At 38.2% G+C, this 22246-nt stretch overlaps 2 protein-coding genes across 5 annotated transcripts in view; one reads left to right on the top strand and one right to left on the bottom strand.

The window, feature by feature from the left end:
• nol6 (nucleolar protein 6 (RNA-associated)) overlaps window positions 1-15868 on the bottom strand; it is a 25057-nt gene extending 9189 nt beyond the window's left edge. The window contains exons 1-16 of one of the 4 annotated variants that reach the window (XM_047381940.1): window positions 15735-15822; window positions 11677-11732; window positions 11077-11295; window positions 8742-8858; window positions 8444-8623; window positions 8148-8316; window positions 7895-8029; window positions 6913-7076; window positions 6705-6825; window positions 6544-6602; window positions 6327-6428; window positions 6131-6246; window positions 5495-5672; window positions 5284-5406; window positions 4779-4927; window positions 116-191 (exon numbers count right to left, since the gene is read on the bottom strand). In XM_047381940.1, coding sequence (XP_047237896.1) covers window positions 116-191; window positions 4779-4927; window positions 5284-5406; window positions 5495-5672; window positions 6131-6246; window positions 6327-6428; window positions 6544-6602; window positions 6705-6825; window positions 6913-7076; window positions 7895-8029; window positions 8148-8316; window positions 8444-8623; window positions 8742-8858; window positions 11077-11295; window positions 11677-11715 — 1947 coding nt within the window. In that variant the 5' untranslated portion in view covers window positions 11716-11732; window positions 15735-15822. Of the gene's footprint in view, window positions 1-115; window positions 192-4778; window positions 4928-5283; window positions 5407-5494; window positions 5673-6130; window positions 6247-6326; window positions 6429-6543; window positions 6603-6704; window positions 6826-6912; window positions 7077-7894; window positions 8030-8147; window positions 8317-8443; window positions 8624-8741; window positions 8859-11076; window positions 11296-11495; window positions 11613-11676; window positions 11733-11842; window positions 11954-15734 lie in introns of those variants that run through there. The other 3 variants (XM_047381941.1, XM_047381943.1, XM_047381942.1) reach the window with 3 other exon arrangements.
• wdr54 (WD repeat domain 54) lies at window positions 15247-22246 on the top strand. The gene is made up of 10 exons (XM_047381944.1): window positions 15247-15407; window positions 15615-15864; window positions 17195-17257; window positions 17407-17473; window positions 18794-18850; window positions 18923-19050; window positions 19199-19299; window positions 19531-19693; window positions 20970-21044; window positions 21844-22246. The coding sequence occupies exons 1-10, from the start codon at window positions 15373-15375 to the stop codon at window positions 21973-21975; spliced, it is 1071 nt and encodes a 356-aa protein (XP_047237900.1). The 5' UTR covers window positions 15247-15372; the 3' UTR covers window positions 21976-22246.

The raw sequence follows: 22246 nt of genomic DNA, 5'->3' as shown, positions 1-22246 counted from the left end.
GTGCCTTGAGATTACATGTGTTGTGAATTGGCGCTATATAAATAAAACTGAATTGAATTGAAATACTCTTTAAAGCTTTTGAAGTAAGAAAATATGTTTGATCTTCACAATTTACCTCATTTCCGCTGATGATCACCTCATCTACCATGGTCCCGACAAATCGCACAGAGGACTCTGGGATATCTGCGTGTCTGAAAGGAAAAAAAAACAAAAAGGCTTTGCTGTTAATATTTAAATACAATGTCAGTCACTCAGTCATTTTCTACCGCTTATTCCATAGTGGGTCGCGGGGGAGCTGGTGCCTATCTCCAGCAGTCTATGGGCGAGAGGCAGGGTACACCCTGGACAGGTCACCAGTCCATCGCAGGGCAACACACAAAAAACCATGCACACACTCATTCACCTAAGGGCAATTTATAGTTACCAATTAACCTAACAGGCATGTCTTTGGACTGTGGGAGGAAGCCGAAGTACCCGGTGAGAACCCACGCATGCACGGGGAGAACATGCAAACTCCATGCAGAAAGACCCCAGGCTGGGAATCGAACCCAGGACCTTCTTGCTGCAAGGCAACAGTGCTACCAACTGCGCCACCGTGCAGCCCTAAATACAATGTATGAACACAAATTTCGTTTATAAAAATGCTTTGAACGTTTTACTCCTTTGTTTGTCAGAGTCGTCTAAAACAGTAAGGGAGGACATTGCCATAAGGAGATTGTTTTTAAAATTCTTATTTAAAGGATGAAGCGCACAACTGGATGCGAATCTTGTGCCACCAGCACCACATGGTCGCAAAGCACCACATGACCTTTCTCCTATGAGACCAGGAACAGACGTCGGCGACTTGGACCGCTCTGGACACCGAAAAGGAAAGAACCCAGAAGTGATGCAGGACACCGCCGCAGAGAGAAACCCCACACAGGAAATGAAACAAGCGGAGCTCTGTGTGGGACGTTTTCGTCAAAGTAGACGAGAAGGTCCACTGCAAACTTTGCAACACTAAGCTGAAATACATGAGCAGCACAACCAGCATGATGTCCCAAATTAGAAACAAACATACAGGGAATCCACCGTTTAAGTTTAACTGAACTCATCACTAGGATGATGGAGAATGACGTTTCCCATCGGTGTGGTTGATGGCTTCAGGGAGCTTTTAAAGTGCATTGTGCACAAATATAATGAGCCATCTGCTGATGAGATCAAACCCAGAAAGGAATGCAATTACAATGACAAGGCAACAGATCTTAGGATGCAGCTGGCTAAAGTTGAGAAAGTGGCTCTCACTGCTGATTTCTGGACAGTTCTGCCATTTCAGAAGTACATTACAGTTTCCTGTTCTTTCATAACAGAGGACTGGCAGAGAAAATCAGATGGCTCCATACACACCAGCTGTCATTAGGCGGGCAACTTACTATGTAGAGTGTCTCGGAGAAGCTTTTGAGTACAACACAGGCCTGGGGGATTGCAGGAAAAGTTTCTGCATGTGTGCAGAAACATGCACACAGGCAGAAACCTTTCCTGCATGTGTGCATAGCAACAAAAAAAACCCCATCCTATCAAACCATGGAGTTGCCCAGGTAACGTGGGACTACATCTCTTCCTTTGCCACAATGCCGCAGCTGGCAGTCTCAGATGGGCTGAGCGAGGATGTTCTCCAGATGATCTGTGCAGCAGGAAGACTAGTCCAGCACTTCAGTCACAGCTCCTTGGCAGGCGAAGCCCTGTAGCAGAAGCAAGGGCAGATGTGCCAACTGCAGCACAAACTCATGAGGTCAGACAAAGCGAGGTCAGACATACTCTGCCACATGTTCACGCGCTTACCAAAGGAACAATGGGCTATTAAAGCCGTCCTCTCTGACCACACAGTCACCAGCAAGCATGAGGCCCGGGCCCTGGAGATTGGAGACAACTGCTGGCAAGTAATACAAACCTTCACACCCGTGTTAGCAACTTTGAAATGGGCAACAACAGTCATGTCTGCTAAGACAGAAGTATCCATTTCAAACATTTACCCAATACCCTGATGTTCAACAAGTCGTGAGTTTCAAGCTTAAAGTGCAGAAGTCTCAAAGACATTACATGGAGTTATTTAAATATCTTATTCATTTTAACCTATGCAAATTATTTACAATTGTTAAACGATTTCACTATTGACAGGTCGACTCCAGAGATTTTGCTTGCGAACTGGCTCTGATTGCCTCTATGCTGGATCCTCGCCACAAGCACCTCAGCTTCCTGACACCAACGGAGAGACTGGCTGCAAAGGTTAAGCTGCATGAGCTTGTTTCAAACCTGGATGCCATTACAGCTACCCCTAAAGATGAACAGCAGGAGTACCAGGTCACACCTGACGTCAGCCAGATGGCCACACCTCAGAAAACAAGAAGCGACACCAAAAACACCACGGCGGTGCTTCTAGGAGACAACTACCGTTCGTCTTACGCAACGGAGACTCAGGTAGATTACTACTTGAGAGACATTGCTCCCTCGCTCGACATAAACACTCTCAACTGGTGGAAGCTGTACGGGTCGAGGTTTCCCAAATCGGTTACTCTAGCAAACAGTTTTTGTCCACACCAGGCGTGTGGCTCCCGTCTTTATTGTCCAATGCGGGGCAACGCTTTGCAACGATGAAAACAAGGTTCAGCCTAGAACATGTAAACATTATAGTGTTTGTGAACAGAAATGCATCACTATGGCTTGGCAGGTATACACTGAATTGCTGTTGCAAAAACCGGAAGGAAAAGGACAGAGATAACACAATCAAAGCATGAGTGAGCTGCTGCAAGCAAACTTTGAGATAGTTAATTTAAGTCAGAATTTTGTGAAAATTGTGCTTATCTCATAGTCTGTGTTTAGAACATTTTTTTTTTAAATTGACACAAGCTAATCCTCTTTTTTTTAAGTTTTTAACCCCACCTCCCAGTTAAGATGAATTAAATTCATGTGAAAAACATTTTGAGTGTCATGGTTGCTGAATTGTTTAAGAACTGTGCGGGGTCGTAATAACTTATTTATGTGGAAATATGATCCAAGTCTGCAACTGCTTCTGATGTAGACAAAATGAATACAGTTAATGAAGCAGCAACATTTTGTTTGTGTTTGTTTTGTTTTTTTCAGAATAAAATGAGCACTTCTTTTAGTTAACTTGTTGATAGAAGCCACCACAAGTTGGAAGCATGTGTATAAAACTCATTGGTTGGACTCCGATGTTGCCCTTCAGCAAGTATCTTCATATGATCATTTCTGTGGTTTCTATCCCTCTGAATACCGTCGCTAGACGAAGTTGGAAATTAACTGGGTGACGTTTTGTTTTTCAACACAGTGGCGGCTGGCAATGAAGATTGATCACACCGGGTTTGTAGACAAGTTCAGAAATCTTTAGTGGTGGAAAGCCAACAGTAGGTGGACACCACCATTTTAGCAATTTTAACAGAAAGGGTCTATGTCATTCAGATATAATGCAACATTAGCAAATATTAACCATCTGCCTTCTTTGAAAGAAACCATCATGGAGTTTGTCGCTGTTGTATCAGCAGAACAACACTCTGCTGCCAGCTGCATCAATCTGCTTCATCTGCTGCAACTTGTCCAATCAAGAGTGAAGTAAACTTTTGGATTTTGCAACAGGCTGACATCTGTCCAACAGCACTGAAAATATGTTCCTGTGCTTTTACAGGTCACAGTTGTTTGTATATTATCCAGGCAAACCCATGATCAGTTGATCAGGCTGAATGACGTACACAACGGCCAACAGCGATGTAATTTCATTTGATACAGAAGTTATTTTGGCTGAGAAAACAGCGAGAAGCTTTACAACGTTCTCTTGTCAAAGTGGAGATGGTTTTTTTTCCAGTAATATTGTTCTGTATCTCACTTATATTTTTAGTTTGAGTAGATATTTAATAGAAATTGGAGGCCCTTTCTCAATAGCCGTCCACCTTCTTCGCTCTGGGGATTTTTTTTTTTTCAACTCACTGTGAAATGACACCTTTTAACCAAAGGTAAGGGAACAATTACAAATAATAACTTCACAGAACATCACTTCAAAAACTCCAAACAATCCCTTTGATAGACGATAGAAGCTGAATCTTAATATGACTGCAGCATGGACAAGACTGCATCTTACAAATGAGGATAAAAACTACAGAAAAAAAAAATCATCGCTTGTTTCTAGTATTGTGATATAGTTAAAGTGACAATTATTCCTAACCCTGGCAGATCCAGATTTAAATTCAATTTCTTTCAGCCAAGAAGTTGGCTTCTGAAAGGAAATGAGATAAGGAAACTATGTAACAGCAGTATAAAAACATCTGTTTTTAAGAAAACAAAAAGGCACATTAAAAATGTATACCATTATCAATAATCCACAGAAAAATCTTCATCAGCATTATAATAACCAACACCTGCTTATAAGTGCTGACCAGCCTTTTGCAGGTTTCCACTGGTATTTTGATCATCATTGATGGTGAGCTCAAAGTCTTTGAGGTTGGAAGGCCTCCTTGCCATCACCCTAATCCCTAATCCACAGACTCAGGGTTCTAACTGGATCACACCAAAATATTAATACTACTTCCAGTCAGAAGAAACATGTCGGTAAAATTAAAAGATTACTTTGAATCTAAACCTGCCTGATGTATGAATAATTTTGGGCTTAACCTTACAGTTTATCTGACTTATTAACAGCAAGAAATGTGTCATCAACAGCTGTCTATCTAATAGTGGTTATTGTCATTTCTGTAGTCTTTCTGTAAGCCCCGTCAAGGGCAAATACGTACAGCTGCAGCAAGTGTGTGATGATCTGTTTGGGGACCAGCCGCTTTTGGTACGCGCTCTTTCCATCCCACAGCACCGCCTCGGTGATGGCACCATCCTGGAAGCGACGCAGCTCGGAGCGAGAGCCCCACAGCTGACAAAACTCAGCCGCCTGACAGAGAGACAGCACACTGGGTTCGTCTTTTTAAAGTTAACAAGTCAGATGTAGTTTAAAAGAAACTAACAAATTACACCATAAACATTTATGCAAATTATTCTAAATATGGTTTTAGCTTCAGTAGAAAATGTAAAAAAAATTATTTTAATTATTATAGGATTTTTAATGTAATCTGATTTTTTTCATTTTTACTAACCTAACCCAAACACTCAGAAAGCTAATAATTTATTTTCAAAAATCAGTATAGCAACAGCTAAACTCTATCCTTAGTAGTGACAAAACGACCATAACTCTTTAGCCTCAGTAGGGAATAAATTACTTGCAAATTAAAAACAAAAAGGGGACGCTACCTTGGGGCTGTCTGCAGGTGGACCTTTTTCCAGGACAGAAGCCACTAGCTCTGGATTTAGGAGCAGACCAAAAGAAAGGGGAGGCTGAGCCTTGTACTTCGGGGCTTCGCTCTCCACAGACCACTTAAAGAAATAAAAAAAAATTTAAAAAACCTATAAGCCTATTTTATAGACTTTGTTTTTCTAGATCAGATTTAGAGAGTTGTACAACCTCAGGATCAGGAGACAGGGAGTGGGTGAGGAGGCGAATCCTTTGGCCGAGCCCTTGCTGGAGCAGCGAAAGGATAAATGGGAGCGCAGTAAGGAAATAATTTCCGCTGTGGTCCATTAACTCGCTGAACAGGTTCTGTTTCTTACAGCTAGCCTGGAGCTTCACCAAGTCACATAACCTGAGTGGGGGTTTTATGCAACAGTTTTTTCGTTAATCAAGATTAAAAAATAAAAACATTAAAAAAAAAGAATCACTGGTTGGTTTTTAGCTAGAAGAAAATGGCCATCACATCCAGAAGTGGACAATTAAGGGCACTGATGTGCTGCTTTGTCTCTTGCATAAGACACAAAGCACAAGCTCACTGAGAAAATTGATTTGCTAATTTGTAAATGCCATCATAAACTACATAATCATCAGACAAAATATGTTAAATCAATGGAAACTCGTTCATGCTGTAGTGGTGAGCATCATTCACAATGTTTAGGTGCTGAGCTATTAATTCATTCATATTTTGAATGAATTAATTCATTTCAACCTAACTGAATTGAATGGTGGTTGTGATTATAATGTCACTGACTGTGAAAAAACTCCACATGGACACTTCTGTGAGGCATTATTAGAAGAACTCAAACATACTGGAAGACATGGTCGCTTGTCCTGATCATTGGTTTGGGAGTCATTAGGAGGCAGTGGAAGCCGTCTACTGTTGGGTCGTCCCAGAACTGCATTGAAACAAATGCCTCGTGCTGCAACTGCACATCAACAAGTCAAAACACTGTCACTGTGCACACACATTGTATTTAAACCAACGGTTGGTTTTAACGGTACTTGCCTGTTTGTAGGTACAAGCAGTCATGTCAGCACACATGTTAAGATGTCCTGAAGGGTCAACAAACACAACCTGGAAAGCATTGTGGAACTCTACAAGAGATGGCTGCATGAAAAAGAAAAGAAAAATATTAATTTATTATATGTTGGTAAGTAAAAGTCTTAGAAAAATGTATTTAACGCACAAGTGGACTGTTTCACACTTGACTTGGTTCACTCACAGCTGTGGAATCAGGATCTTTGGCTAGGCTTATCCCACTCACAGTCAGGTCTGTAGATGCTAAAAGGTAAAACAGAGCTGAGTATTCCTTACAATGTTTTAGCTGGTGAAATGCTGATCTCAGAAGCCAGGTTCATGGACCTATGCTACTACTCTCTGTACCTAGGAAATTCAAGCTGTTTCGAAGCAGCTGATAGGCTGTCATGGTGTTACTGATTCGGTGGGTCATCAGCAGGTAAGCCAAGAGCATGGAGGCCAGGAATCCATTAAAACAACCAGTGCCCTAAAAGGCATTTTGACAGAAATAGGGGTGTAACGGCTTGCATAAATATGTAAAAAGGATCTAAACAATGTACTGCAAGCTGTCTACCTGATCTAGCTCTCTTTGATGAAGCCACACTTTGAGCAAAGTTATTCCATCAGAGAAAGCTGAGCACTGGGAGCGGATGGCGGAAAGGAACTGGAGGTGAGCCCTGGGCAATAAATCTCCCACAACAGAGCTGTTGTAGTGTGGAGTTGGAGGTTCACTGCTCTCTGAAATCAAACAAAATATAACACTTGAGATTATACACATGGGGTAAGGACATACATAAACACTTCTGGCCAAAGGTTCACATGCATATCCTACAGGAATGTTGTAAAAAACAAATTGTAATGACCATGTGCAGGCTCTAATATTATTCAGATCTTTGCCAAGTTTAAGATAAATCACTCACTCAAGGTTCTGGCAGCATTAGAATCTTTGACCATTCTTCACATAAAATTTATAATTATTGTTTGCATAGTTGGTTAAACAAGCTTATTGTTAGTCTGCTTTATCAGTTCTAAAATCAGTTTTCATGTGTGTTTGGGATCACTGTCCTATTGGAATGAAACATTTACTGTGAGGTTACTGACCAAGAAATGAGCCTCTGCTCCAAAACAGACACCTTCTAGCTTGTCTAAAATTTGCAGCTATGTAAACAGACAAGTCTGATGCCTCCTGGAAAAAAGCTTTATGGTCAGACAACACTAGAGCTTTTTGGCCACAAGAACTATCGTGAAAGCATGGTGTTGTCAGCATCATGCTGTGTGCCTATTTTGCTGCCAGTGGTACTGGTGTATTTGAGCATAATGTATCATTTTGACCCTGGTAGAAGAAAATCTGCAATAAATTCAAACTTGATCACCCATTTTTCTGCTTTTAAAATGCCCTGAAGTTGTATAATTTTCCACAAACATGAAGCAAAAATGGCTTAACAAATCTGAACTTATTAACATACTAATTACGAACAATCAGGGGGAAAAAAGATTTGCTGGCGATTAGATGACATGAATGAGAATAATCGTATTTACATAAATACCCTCCTTACCAGTGTGGGAAGCCTGCAATCCAGTATACCACTCTGTCCTGATGTTATTCCTCTGGGGGTGAAAACGACTGGGCTTAAAGAACCCAGGAGGTGGGCAGACATGAACGCACACAGTGAAACTGGAAGAGTTTTTGCCTGAAAAACGGATCATCAAAACACACATGATCTCAGACCTTTTTGACTTACTATAGAATGCAAGCAAAATCATTCAATTTTGAAAGGTGTGTTAAGCTGTCCATTTAAAATTAATTACCAGGGGGAGTCAGCAGCAGGACTGGTTGGAGTCTGTTCCCATGGAGGCAGGAATAACGCATCGTCCCGATGTCAGGGGAGGACTTCAGGTGCTGGGCAAGTCCTGCAAGATAGAGGGCCCTTTTCCTTGGATACCTCTGGTTTAAAACATCTTTTGGGTGCAGGATATCCTGATAGGAAAAAATAAGGTCAAGTGCTGACAGTAATCCAGTGTTTTATTTTTTTATTTTTAACACCCATTAACCAGTCAGTGAAAAACAGCATCAAACAATGTCCAGGCTTTAAGGGATGACTTACAGCTGGGATTGTGGCAAGGAGATCCACCTTCACGTGCGGTTTAATGCAGGTGCCAAGCGGGTAGCTCCCGATCAGATCAATGGAAGCTGGAGGTGCCATGTGGAACCTGCCCTTTGTTGTTTTGGGCACCAGGAGAAAAGGAATCTTAACTGCACCAGACAGCCACGACAGATCACTCACCTGAACACAGAGTGAGAGATTGTGTGACAAACCTGGTTCCACATGCAGAGATGGCGTAACAGAGATAATCTTCTGTGTCTAACTGTGAAAGCAGCTCACGTCTTACAACAATACACACCTCAACCTCTGGTGATGCCGGCACAGTCTCGAGCAGCTTGGTGACTGTTTTCACGAAGGAATCGATTTGCTGTTTCTTCCGTTCACTCAGGGCAACCTCCTTCAGCAGCTCCTCCATCTGTTATTGGTGAAAGGTGCAAGAAAGTAAGTGTTTATTTATTAAAAAAACTTTCATACATTCAAATGTAGATTAAAATGCTTCAAATAATAGGCACCAACATGAAGTCATTCAAATGGAATATTTAGGCTTGTAGGAATAATCTATTTGAATTTGTTCAAATTGTTCAAAAATGTAATAAAATAATTTAAATAAATAAATATAAGAATACATACATAAAATTACAACCAAAAAAAAAGGAGGTAGAAATAACAACAAAATAATATAAAATATTTAAAAGTTAGGGTAAAAAAGTTTAATCTTGAACTGCCTTTGAATAAATTGTAATTAAGAGTCTAGATTACACTTAAATGGCATCAAATGCAGCTTTTACACATATAATGACAACATTACATGAAATAACAAATTTAACCCGTTGTAATAACCTTTTCCGTCACTCATTTAAAATACATTTCCTTCCTGATATAATTCACTCAATAGACTGGGATCAACAGCGTCTGCGCACATATGTCTGTGACCTGTAGCATTTTGGGCAATGTCATTTGTGTGCAATGTGACCATCTGCTGCTGTGAGACTACCAAGCTAAATATTATATTAGCATGTAAAATGCAAGATCATAACACACATTAGCCAACAATCTTTGCACTCCAAACAGTTCCTTGCAATATGAATACTGCACACACTGATATTGGGATGACAATATATAGTGCAGCCTCAAGTCTCTCCTCTTGGTTGTGGTCAGCAGTCTAGGCACAGCATTTTGAATGAGTTGAAGTTTTCCCATAGACATTTTTGGCAGGCCAGTAACAGTTATTACAATAACTGAAATTGGCTTGTGACAAAGGTATGGATAATTATGTCCACATCTTGTTTGATCTATTTCTTATATTAAAAAAAATCTATTTTTTATATTGGAATGGTAGCCTAAATCTGAATCCAAATGTAACACCTAGAACCATGGTCTCAGGCATAAAGCATCTATACACTTGGCCCTGTCTTTCAGTGTTTAACCCCACTTTTCTTATAGACATAGCTACTGACTGAGCTCTTACTGTGACTAACTGTATATGCTCTCTTTCATACTCTAAACTTGAAAACTGTCTCAGAGTTTATCTGTTTTTTCTTCCTAGATGAAGCCACTAAAGGAGCTACATCCACTAACATTTTACTTTTCCTTCCCATAGAAAGTACTCCTGGATCAGTGCTTCTTTGTTCTTTTTGTGTCTCTGCTCTGTTCTCTCAAACCCCCAGTCGGTCGTGGCAGATGGCCGCTCACACCGAGCCTGGTTCTGCTGTAGGTTTCTTCCTGTTAAAAGGGAGTTTTTCCTCTCCACTGTCGCTACATACATGCTCAGTATGAAGTATTGCTGCAAAGTCAACGCCAGTGACTGTCCACTGTCTCTACATGCTCATCCAGGAGGAGTGAATGCTGCAAATCACTGACTGGATGCAATCTGCTGGGTTTCCTTAGATAGAAAACTTTTTAACCAATTTGAATAAATAACTGAATCTGACTGCACTGTTCAATAGTTAGGATTAATTGGAATGTATGTCCCTGACTTAAAATCTGTGTGATTCGATTGAATTGACTTAACCCATTTTAAAGTTACCCACCTTTCACATAATGCAACAGGAAACAACACACCAATTATTCTTACCTCTGCCTTCCTCCCTCCCTGTTGGTTGGAATAAGGGGGAATCAGGTTTAGCCTAAACCAGCTCAGTTATGGTTGAGGTGCAAACACACCCTCCATTTCTGCTACCTGTATGACCCCCTCTCTTTTCCAATGGTTATAATCAGTCTGACAGATAGAGGTATCCCCAATCCTTGTGGTTTTTAGTATAACAATGGCCATCAGTGGGCTCTAGATGGACAAACTTTATCAGTTTATTATTTTACTTAGTGCCCCTACATATAGCCCATTCTATAATGGCCAACACTCAGTAGTTTATTCTAACCTCCCAAACAACCCTGCACCATTCCAAACCCTTTGTGAAGTGCCTTGAGATGACATGTGTTGTGAATTGGTGCAATATAATAAAACTGAGGTGAATTGAATCGAAAGTTATTGCCCTCACAGTCTTTTTAAACGCAGGTCTCTTTTATTCTTAGGACAGATTACTGCCTACGTTTGTACAAAATATGTTGGAAAGATAATTTTCTACATGGGACAACAAGCTCTGAGACCACAGCTAGATCCAGGACAGGAGTCTCACCTGCATCTTAAGAAGGCTGCAGTGGAACAGACTTTCAGCTTCTTTCAGGTGATTTAGCTCCTCAGCTGTTGGAGGTCTATATAAATCATTCCGGGACAGTTTCACTGGGTGGTAGACCACCTCCTCCTCTTCACTGACTTTGATTCTTTTGGGTTTAACAGGAGCATCAAGTTGCTCCTCTTCATCATCGTCATCATGGGAGAAATCGGATGGATGCATCTGGAGACCAAACAGCAGATTAACTTAGACATGTTGTAACATATCATCAAGATAAAACGTTTTATTTCAGTAATTCTAGTCTAAAGATCATTCAAATATTATTATTATTATTACACACAGTGAGGTACATAGCTTTAAAAGATGATTTTTTTATATACAGCTATCAGCTATCCTATCATTTACATATTGATTGTACTTACATTCAAAAAGTACTCCAGTAAAAACGTTCAAGTTTGTATGAGCTGAAAATGTGTAACAAATATTTAAAAAGTTTTCCAGCTGGGGAAAAATAAAACATTTTAGCAGCACCACACTTCTAACTTGGGTCAGTTAGCTCCCCAACTGCCGAGTTTAAATACCTGTGATTCAGACAACTCTTACCTCTGCTGGTTCTTCTGTTATGATCTGCTTCATTTTCATGTTCTAAACAGTTTTTGCTGGAATGATGAAAAACACGACTTCAATAAATACAGTTAAACACAGCTCCCCTTTCAACATGGTCTTCCATGTGCAAAGGGATATTCTAACTTGCTAGATATAGACGTACTTCTCTGATTGGTGTTGAGCGGTGGTGGTTAATGGCAATTGGCTTATTCCTAACAACGTTCACGCCTACCTTAACGAGATAGGTTGCGCGAGCACCGTTCTATGGTACAACATTAGTGTCTATGGAAGAGAACAGATCCCCATGTATGGAGAGCCGTTTGATTTAAAATTAAATAAATAAATAAATATTGCTATTGATAAATTATTAATAAATATTCCTTGAAATAAATAAATGCCCCCATGAAATAAAACAATACAATTATGTTAAAAGAAATTTTCATCTTATTTTATTTAATTCATTTCAAGATTTACTTAAAGATGTATTTATTTATTTATTTCACGATGCAGTTTTATTTTGTGACACTTTTATATGGGAATAAAAGTTTTTCATTTTAAGCTCTTTTTATTTCATGTTCTTATATCCAAATAAGGAGGTGGAGTTTCATCTGCTGGGTGGCGCTGGGACAGCAGGGCCGAGCTCAATTCGTGGCAGTGGCCGGCAGAAGCATGCCGCTGCCTGCCAGAAGACAGGATGCCGGAGGGAGCCAGGACATTCCAGTGCCGGGCCGTAAAAGCCTGCCACGGCGGTTGCCGCTGTTTTTGTGGGAGCCAATGCTGATTATCAGCAAACGGAATGTCATTATTGTTTTGTTAAGATATTTTTTCGGCACTAGTGGCCTTTATTTTTTTTTGACAGTAGGCAGACAGGAAAGAAGGGTAGAGAGAGAGCGAGACTCGAACCCGGGGCGACCGCTTCGAGGACTGTAGCCTCCGTATATGGTCGCCCGCTTAACCCCTACACCATCACCATCAGTTATTGGTTTTTATTTAATAAACAGCATTAGACCCATAACATAAGGTGGTTGTATTTACTTGAGATGGAAAATAAATAGCACTATATGTGTGTATGATGTGCTGAAAGGATGACGAAGACTTATTGCACAAACAGCTTCCACAAAAACAGTGGCAACCGCCGTGGCAGGCTTCTACGGCCAGTCTGGCACCTTCTGGCATCCTCCCAGAATCCCCTGGCTCCCTTTGCATGCTGTATTCTGGCAGGCAGCGGCATGCTTCTGCCGGCCACAGCCACGAATTGAGCTCGGCCCAGCGGCCCAGCGCCGAGCCACAGACAAAACTCCGCCCCCTCATTTGAATATAAGAACATGAAATTAAAAAAAGGCATGTTTTTGGACTGTGGGAGGAAGCCGAAGTACCCGGTGAGAATCCACGGATGCACGGGGAGAACATGCAAACTCCATGCAGAAAGACCACCGGCTAGGAATCGAACCCAGGACTTTCTTGCTGCAAGGCAACAGTGCTACCAACTCCGCCACTGTGCAGCCCCACACCTGTCACACGTGTCACAGGGGCTGCAAAATAAAAGTGTCACAAAATAAAACTGCATTATAAAATAAATAGAAAAATACATAAAAAAATAAATCTTTAAGTAAATTAAATAAATATTGACATTGATTGAATAAAATAAGATGAAAATTTCTTTTTACATAATGATTTTGTTTTATTTTGTTTTCTAACAAATCTTTGATGCCTTTAGAGAACAGTTGGATTTATGATTAAATTAATCTCCACACAAGACAGGTCTATTCACTAATCAGGATACATCTCTTAAACTAGTGTCACAAAATAAAACTGCATTATAAAATAAATAGAAAAATACATAAAAAAATAAATCTTTAAGTAAATTAAATAAATATTGACATTGATTGAATAAAATAAGATGAAAATTTCTTTTTACATAATGATTTTATTTTATTTTATTTTCTAACAAATCTTTGATGCCTTTAGAGAACAGTTGGATTTATGATTAAATTAATCTCCACACAAGACAGGTCTATTCACTAATCAGGATACATCTCTTAAACTTCACATCTATGCTTTACTTTGTGTTGGTCCATCACATCAATTCTAAATGTGGTGCCACTATCGCAAAATGTGAAAAGGGGGCGTGAATGCTTTTAAAATGGACTGAATGTTGAAGATTAAAATACAAATGCATTTAAAATCTTCATCCAGGCACAAGACTTGGGACCCAACAGTCTTTGTGTGGTAGCTCAGTGTAGGGTATAAGCTTATTAACAGAGAGCAGCAACATACAGTCATGTTTATTAAACTAGAATATGTGTTCCAATGAAGCTAATTGGTTAGATTAAAACTAGCTAAAAATAACAACCTTTAAGCAGGTATTAAATATACTTTTCATTAAGCTCACATTTCTGTATTAAAATGTTATTAGTCTATGTAAAATTCAAATCCTAAATGTCATGTTTCCATTAGCTGTAAGTAGAAAATCAACACAATTGAAGGCTTTTAAAACATCAGTCTGTATTTAATTGATATATACTATATGTTTCACTTAGTGAACTGAGTTACTGAAATAAATGAACTTTTCAATAATATCCGAATGTATTTAATATAACTATCAATGACAAAAACATATAACAAAGATTGGTATATGTTCCTTTGTTATATGTTTTGTCATTGACAGTCATTTTCAATATATTCAGATATTACTGAAAAGTTTAATTATGTCCGTAACTGCCAGGGTGTAGCTGTGGAGGACCGATCCTGCCATAATTAAGAATAAATACATAAATAAATAAATAAATGAATCAACAAAAAAAATTACTGGGCCAAAAAGTAGCTAGAAATATAAATTAGTGTGCCATTACATGCAACAAAATAATAAAAAGAAGAGATTTATTAAATTCTTGATTAATTAATCCGATATATATATATATATTCCAATTTTAATGTACTATTTTTATTTTAATCACTAATTTTCAAATCACATTTTTTTTCTTGAACTCTATATTTTTCCTTTGTTTACTTAATACAAGTGGATTTCTTGCTGTTTTATTTTTCCAACCCAACATACCGTTCCACTGGTCCCCACTGATACGATAAACGATAAAATCTTTCTCCTCCTGTTTAGGGTCAGGAGGTGGGACCTCCTTGATAGTTGAGCTGCCTTTTTGCTCCTGCGGAGCAGGATGTCTTGGCTCAGAGGCTTCAATAAAAATAAAATACATTTTAAATACATTTAAACAGTAATACTGGAGTATCAACACGAGTGTCTAGTGGCCAGCAATGACCTGTAGCAGGTCAGCAATGTATCAACTATGAAGACCGTGGAAGTAAAGTTTTAAAAGAATAAATTAAAAGGCTGAGAACAATGCTACTCCAACAGGCTACTATATTATGCACCCTAATAACAGAAACCAATAATAACGGTTTATAAATTACCAACGGTGTTTTATGGAATATGTAATAAGATTAAAATGATACAGTTCAATTTTGGTCAGTTTTAAGTATTTCAGCTGTCTGAATTAGAATTTCCCTACAAAACTTCTGGTCGCTGAGTAACCACGATGACGTAGGACGTAGAGTGTGCGTTGTCTGTATGGTTACGGAGGACGCATTAGTAATCTTGTTGCTAGGCCGAAACCAGATCTGTCTTTTTTTGTTTTTACCTGCTATATTTGATGACAGATGCTCCGTGAAGACAAGTGAATGCAGAGACCATTTTTGAGTGGTCCGAAACAAGGGTAGGAGCAGTGCGTTTCGTAAAATTGTCAATTTTAGCATCAGTTCATATTACTTGAAAGCAATCTTCGCTAACATGACTAGCCTGCTAGCCGTAACATTTACGTTCATTGGGCTCTTACCGGGTACATACTGACTGACTGCAAAGAAATAACTCAAATTTTTCTACCTATTGTTCTTTGATTATCTTCTTTTTCTTCACTTTTCAGTGAACTTCGTTGTTTTAAGGACACCATGTATCACAAGGAAAAGAGCATCCAGATCAAAAACAGCGCTTCGGCGCTGTACAATAACCTGAGCGTGCTGCGCATCGCTCCCAGACGTCTTACCTACTTCACGGTGGTCCATGCAAACGTCGTCAACACTGTCAGTGCGTCCTGGGATGGCCTCAACTACTCCCACCGTCAGCTGCAGTCCAAAGAACCCAATGTTGCCACGAGCACATCGCTCATCATGCAGGTCGGACCATATGTCTTGATACCATCTACTCACAGTGACCAACAGAGTGATCGATTTCTTATTTGTTATATACATGATTACATACATAAACAGAAGCAAATGCATCTTAGAGTTTTCTTAACCATTTTCTTATTGCTGACTAAGTCAACAAATAGCTATGGCAAAGTTAAACATTTACTTATAATACCTAAATAAGTGGACATGGACATGGGCTTTTAAAGAGTAAAGAATCCAAATTGTTTCTGTGATGAAAATAGAGAGCAAAGGGTCTAAAAGCCTTCACAAAACAGTTTTTCTTTCAGGAAACTTAAAAATGAGCGACTCAAGATCTCTGCTTGCAAATACCCTGACATGCTCAGTTAACATACACTACCGGTAAAAAGTTTTAGAACGCCTTTCTCAGTTAATGATTTTCTTCATGTTTATCACTATTTACATTGTACGTAGATCTCACTGAAGGCATCAAAACAGTGAATGAACACATATGCAATTATGTAGCAAACAAAAAAAACTGTAAAAGAACTTTAAATATGTTTTAATATTTTCGATTCCTTAAAGTAGTCGTCCTTTGCTGTGATGATTGAAATATTAACCTTTGGCCGTCTCAATGATCCTCTGGAAAATTATTTCAAAACTGTTTGGAAAACCATTTCAGGTCACCAACTCATGAAGCTCATTGAGAGAATGTCAAGAGAGCAAAGCAGTAATCAAAGCAAAGGGTGGCTGTTTTGAATAATCTAAAATATAAAAATGTTTAGAGTTATTCCACACTTTTTGTTAACTCCATAAATCCATGTGTGTTCATTCACAGTTTTGTTGACTTTGGTTAGAAACCACAATTTAAATAGTGAAGAAAATAAAGAGACCCATTAAGTGAGATAGTGTATCTAAAACTCTTGACCGGTAGTGTATATTAATGGCACATTAACCACTGACATATATTATGTTTGCATTAAGTGACATTTTCTAATCTGAATTTTTTTTAATATCACTTTTATTTCATTTCAGCAAGCCAAATAAATAACTTTAAAGTTGAGTTTCATGTATTCAGATGCCTTATACTATGTATTATATAGTTATTCTTCCTGCTGGCTGGATGATTGTTTACATGACACATGGGCAAATTAAGTTAGTTCTTCTTTACATACAAGGAATCAGTGATTTATCAGCTTCTTGAAGAAGTCTCATTTCCTTGTGGAATATTTTGAACTTTATTGGAATTAATGGCAGAAGAGATAGAATATAGGTAATATTAGTAAATGGGATTAAGTCTGATTTTACTGTGGCGATTAACCTTTTCATTTTAATCAAGTGAAATGTCTTACAACAGGCTGCTTTCTGTGTTTTACCCTCTCGTGATCTGCTGGTGGTGTCATCTCAAAAAGGCATCCAGGTAAAGCTCTTCTCCATCACTGGCAGGCAATTCTTTAACAGGATGTGTCAGTTATAGTTATGATGCATGCTGAGCATGTGTCATTAAGTAATCTCTAAATGTATTCATCTTAACAGCAATGTTTCTCCATAACAAATCTGTTTTTTTAGATGTATGAATCTGATGGCTCAATCATGGTGTACTGGCATGCACTGGACACTCCGGAAGCACCCACAGGTAATCTTAACATAATAGACAGTGGATTTGCTGAATTCACTCAGAGAAGAGGCAGTCTCAGTTGTTAGAAGTTAAACCTTAAAACTAGGAAATATTTCATCCATCTGTCCATCCATCCATCCATCCATCCATTGTCTATACCCGCTTGTCCTTTTGAAGTCGGGGGTCACTGGCGTCTGTCTGCAGCAGTCATTGGGTGAGAAACGGGGAAGCACCCTGGATAGGCTACCAGTCTGTCACAGGACAACAAACAGACACACAGGACAAACAACCATGCCTGTAATCAACCTCATGTGAAGTTTAAATTACTGAAATGCATCTAAATTCATTTTGATGCATCCTCAGAATACAAAAAAAAAAAAAAAGATACCTTAGGTTTTTGGATTTCTTTGGCTGGTTTATGCTTTTCGTGTTGGATCCTTAATTTCTCAACTGTACAGTTTAGTGAGTGTGAATGTATTATGATTATTCTCAGTGTTTGAAGTCATAATCTTTGTTTACTTCATTTACTTGTGGTATATTTTTAATATGATTGACTTTTGAGTTGTTTGGTGGAAAAACATGTTGGTCCAATATCCTTCAACTGGGTCTTTGCAGAACAGCATTTTGCCTCTTGGCTTTGCTCTCCACTTTCTGGGTAATGCATAAAGAAAATCATCAACATCAAAAACAAATATTTTTTTTATATGGATTTTCTGACAAAGCTGCTGTACTGACATGTTTACTCAGGATTTATTAAGAATATGTAAAAAGTATGGACCTGGATTTTGTTATTTTCCAGCCCTGATCAGTAAGGAAAAAGTAAAAAGCTTTGAGATTTCAGATATTCCATTATTATTATATTTTATTTTTAAATCTAATTTTCTGAAAAATAAAAGGCTATTTGGTGTGTCTGCCACATCACAACTGAGTTTTTGGTTTTTGTGTTACTTCAAATAAACACACACTCATTCAAAAATGAAAAAGAAGTAATTTCACTGTCTTCTTGGGCCTGTAGGTCCTTTACTTCTGGGTTTTTATCTGGACTCAAAATTCTTAAACTGGGTTTGGTTTACATGCCAAACAATGTAATGTAATTGCTATTTTTTTTTAATCTTGTGTAATAAATCCAGTCCATATTTCTATGTATTAGAGAGTTTAACTTATTTTTGCAGATTCTACAGATGCATAAAAAGTCAATTCAAATGGAACATTTGTAGGATCCCTGTTTTTTTATGTTTGTGAGGACTAATACTTGTCTTTGCATTTAAAATCTTTAACGCTGTTTTTCAGAGATCTATATCAAATTAAGTCTACTAACAGAGATCAATTCTGTCCCAGCACAGGCAGTCTTTGCACGAGGGATATCAGCTGTCTCTGACAATTACATATGTGTTGGTAAGTACAAAAGTTCCAAAACATTTTAGTTTATATGAACAAACTCTAAAGGTTGGTGGTTTTGTTGTCCAGGCGTTTCATCAGGGGCAGTTTTGGTGTTTGATATTCCCAGTAAAGGGAGCAATATTACCCTGTCTGAGGTACTGGAGGAACACAAGGAGGCCATCACTGATATTGCATCGGAGTGTTCTGGCAGTCAGGTACGTTGTGTATTTAATATGTCACATTGAATAAGTGTTATTGTGGGATTGTATCCACAACTAACATATGATTTTATATATTTCCATGAACTACTTAAGAAAACAGAAATGACACAGTTTCTCCCTGTTATGGTCTCCATCTGTTTAGGAGTGCTTAGCTAATCTGGTCACAGCAGATGACGGCGGCAACATGTGTGTGTGGAAGTCTGGGGAGGAATTTCAACTTCTTAACAAGATCCCTGGTTTAGAGTATGACCCTAACTGTTTTTATACTTTTGTGATTCATGTTTCTAACATACCAGCAAGCTAAGTTAAAGACTTATAATGAAAACCCAATTGTAACAATTGATAACTTATCTCTTGATGCCTTTTTTTCTCTCTGTCTCTTTCTTTGATTTATTTGTCTTTAGTATAATACCTGTTGGGTTTTCTTTTTATTTCCGAATGGTATTGATCCTTTGTTTTCCACCCCTCCCTAAGCATAACCTGCTCATCTGTCAAGCTGTGGAAAGGCACAGTGTTAGCGGGCTATGGCACAGGCCAGATCCGTCTCTATGAGGCTGTGACGGGAATTCTTCACGCTGAGGTCAACGCTCATGCTCGCTGGATATACTCTCTGGACATCGCTCCCTTCTCTGGTCTGGTAAGTTGCATCGACCAAACATCCCCCATAAGGTTTACACCTGAAGTAGAACAAACACCAACAATATGAAGAGATTCAAACTGTGATATTTGGCTCTTAATAAACATTTTTTAAATTTCATGTTTTCTTGTGTATAAATCAGGCCAACGTGAGATTCTCTATTAATAAACCTGAGTAAAAATTATATGGTATTAAAGTAATTGTATGAAAACTTAAAACAAAACTGTATTACTCGATCTAATCGGTTTTATTTAAAACAAAAAGTAACAGCTATACTGTACTTGCATAATAAGAGTGATTGGTGGAATATTTTCACACCATAATTTTATGAGCATTTGGCAACCAGAGCTATTATCAGCTGCATTTGTCATTCCTTTAAGAGAGTACAACGTGTAGTAGTCTTCTTTCAGCCAGCTGACTGGAAGGGTGCAGCAAAAGGTGGGGGAGGTGCAGTGTTGCCTGACTCTATCCTTCATAAAACTGGAGAAACCCTAATCACTGTGGCCCATTCTCAAGGAGCTAAAAAAGGCCACTATAGACTATAGGAACGGTACCATGAGAAATTATTTAAAAAAAAATAAAGTTACAAAGTTGAAAGTAGCTTTAGTGGGTAATCCGAGAGATCATATTTCAGCTGTAAACGTGAAATAAGTACTCAACTTTTGCGGTAATCAATAATTTAAAATTCATACTCTCACAGTCATCATAAGCTTCAAATGCTAGATATTCAACATTTCAAATCACACAAAAACTCTGTTGTAAATGGCTTCACACTAATGTGGGAAAGATGCCTTAAGATGCAAATACTGCATCGTTGCCCACTTGATGTTCTTGCCAAGTAAAACGTATACAGAAAGAGACTTTAAATGTCATAGTTAATTTATTAAATGGAGTACTGTTTCCAGTGCAAGACTAACTGGCTTTTCAGCACAAGAAACATATTCAATTTAAAATCAGCAATTATTTTATAACCCATTTGGCTTAATTATGGGAAAACCTGTAAACATTCCCAAAGCTGAGCCTTTTTGGAGGGATTGAACTAAAATTGCTCCTAAAATGGATGCTGTGAAGGACTCAACAGTTTGTGGAAATATGTAGTTGTAGGCATTGATGTACTCTAGCAGAGGAACAAAAAGTGTTAGTTAGAACACCAATTGGTTGTTTCTGAATTATGTTCATTTGAAACCTCTTTTTAAAATCAAATGCTTAAGAGGTCAGTAAATCTACATGTACCATCGTAGCTGCTTTACCAAAACATCCTCTATCTTTGGTTTAGCTTCTGTCGGCTGCCGAGGATTCCTTTGTCAGGGTTTGGCACGTGTCTATGACACCAGAAACCAACAGTGTGGAGGTAACTGATCAGAATACAAACTACACAGCTTGTTCTTTTAATATACACAAACATATAAGAAAAATAAAAAATTTGAGTATCGTGAAAAAGTTTAACTTCATGGGCTTTCTGTCAGCCATAATCATCAAAATTACAAGAAATGAAGGCTTGAAATATTTCACTCTTTGTGTAATGAATCTATAAAATATGAGTTTCTCTTTTTAGAAATGAGTAACAACATATTGAGCTTTTTCACCCTATTCAAATGTTTTTTAGATTTACTTTTATGTCTAGTCAGAAGTTTTCATTTTGTCATCATGGGTGTGAATGTCTTCAGTTTTTTGCTTTTGACAAGGAATTTGAACTGTTTATTTCTAACAGGCTCAAACATATATGTACACCCCACAAGTTTTTGGTTACTTATCCCCTAGCAAGTTTCATCTTAGACATACTATAGGGTTTTCGTTGCTTCTGACATTATTCTTGCAGGATATGTGACCACTCTGGAAATTTTTTGCCGAAAATTAATAGCTGATAGCTAAATAGTAGCATATAGTAGTTGAGGTGTACATTTGTATTTGAGCTTTCATGTGTAGTATGAAACCTGTGAGGATTACATTCAGACTCAAACTTTAAAAAATAACCTATTTATCATTAAAAGCCTCAAATAAATATGACGCTTATGCCTATTTTGACTGTATGTAAACTGTAAATAAAAGCAGCTTTACTTTACTGTTCTCTTGGTTTAACTTATCCCCAATCATATTTTCCCTGCTTTTATGAATCAGAACCTAACTTTGTTTTTCTAACCTCCTTGCAGATTGCCCACTTACACAACGAATGTGTGACAGATACACAGATTTGTGGTGCTAAATTCTGTGACGGAGATGGTTATGCTTTTGCAGTGACAGGTTATGATCTGAGTGAGATCATTCGGTACGTACAGTCGTAGGTCTTTGTCATGTGTAAGGTTAAATGCATAAAAGTGAATTTGATATGTAGTATTTTTATATAAAATGTATGTTGAACATAGGCACTCTGAAGTGGAGAATTTTGACAATTTTATTTTCTGTTTTTATTTTTACAAATATCTGAAGCAGATTATGAAATAACTAAGTAATTCAAAGAAACTTTACTTTTGTGTACATTTTGTGAACAAAATTATGTGGGTGTAGGTTTGTTTGTTGTTACAAATGCAACAGTAAACGCGCTGTGAAGACTGA

This window comes from Girardinichthys multiradiatus, chromosome 12 (genome assembly GCF_021462225.1).
Source record: "Girardinichthys multiradiatus isolate DD_20200921_A chromosome 12, DD_fGirMul_XY1, whole genome shotgun sequence".
Taxonomy (NCBI): Eukaryota; Metazoa; Chordata; class Actinopteri; order Cyprinodontiformes; family Goodeidae; genus Girardinichthys; species Girardinichthys multiradiatus.
This window is presented reverse-complemented; position numbering and strand designations above follow the sequence as displayed.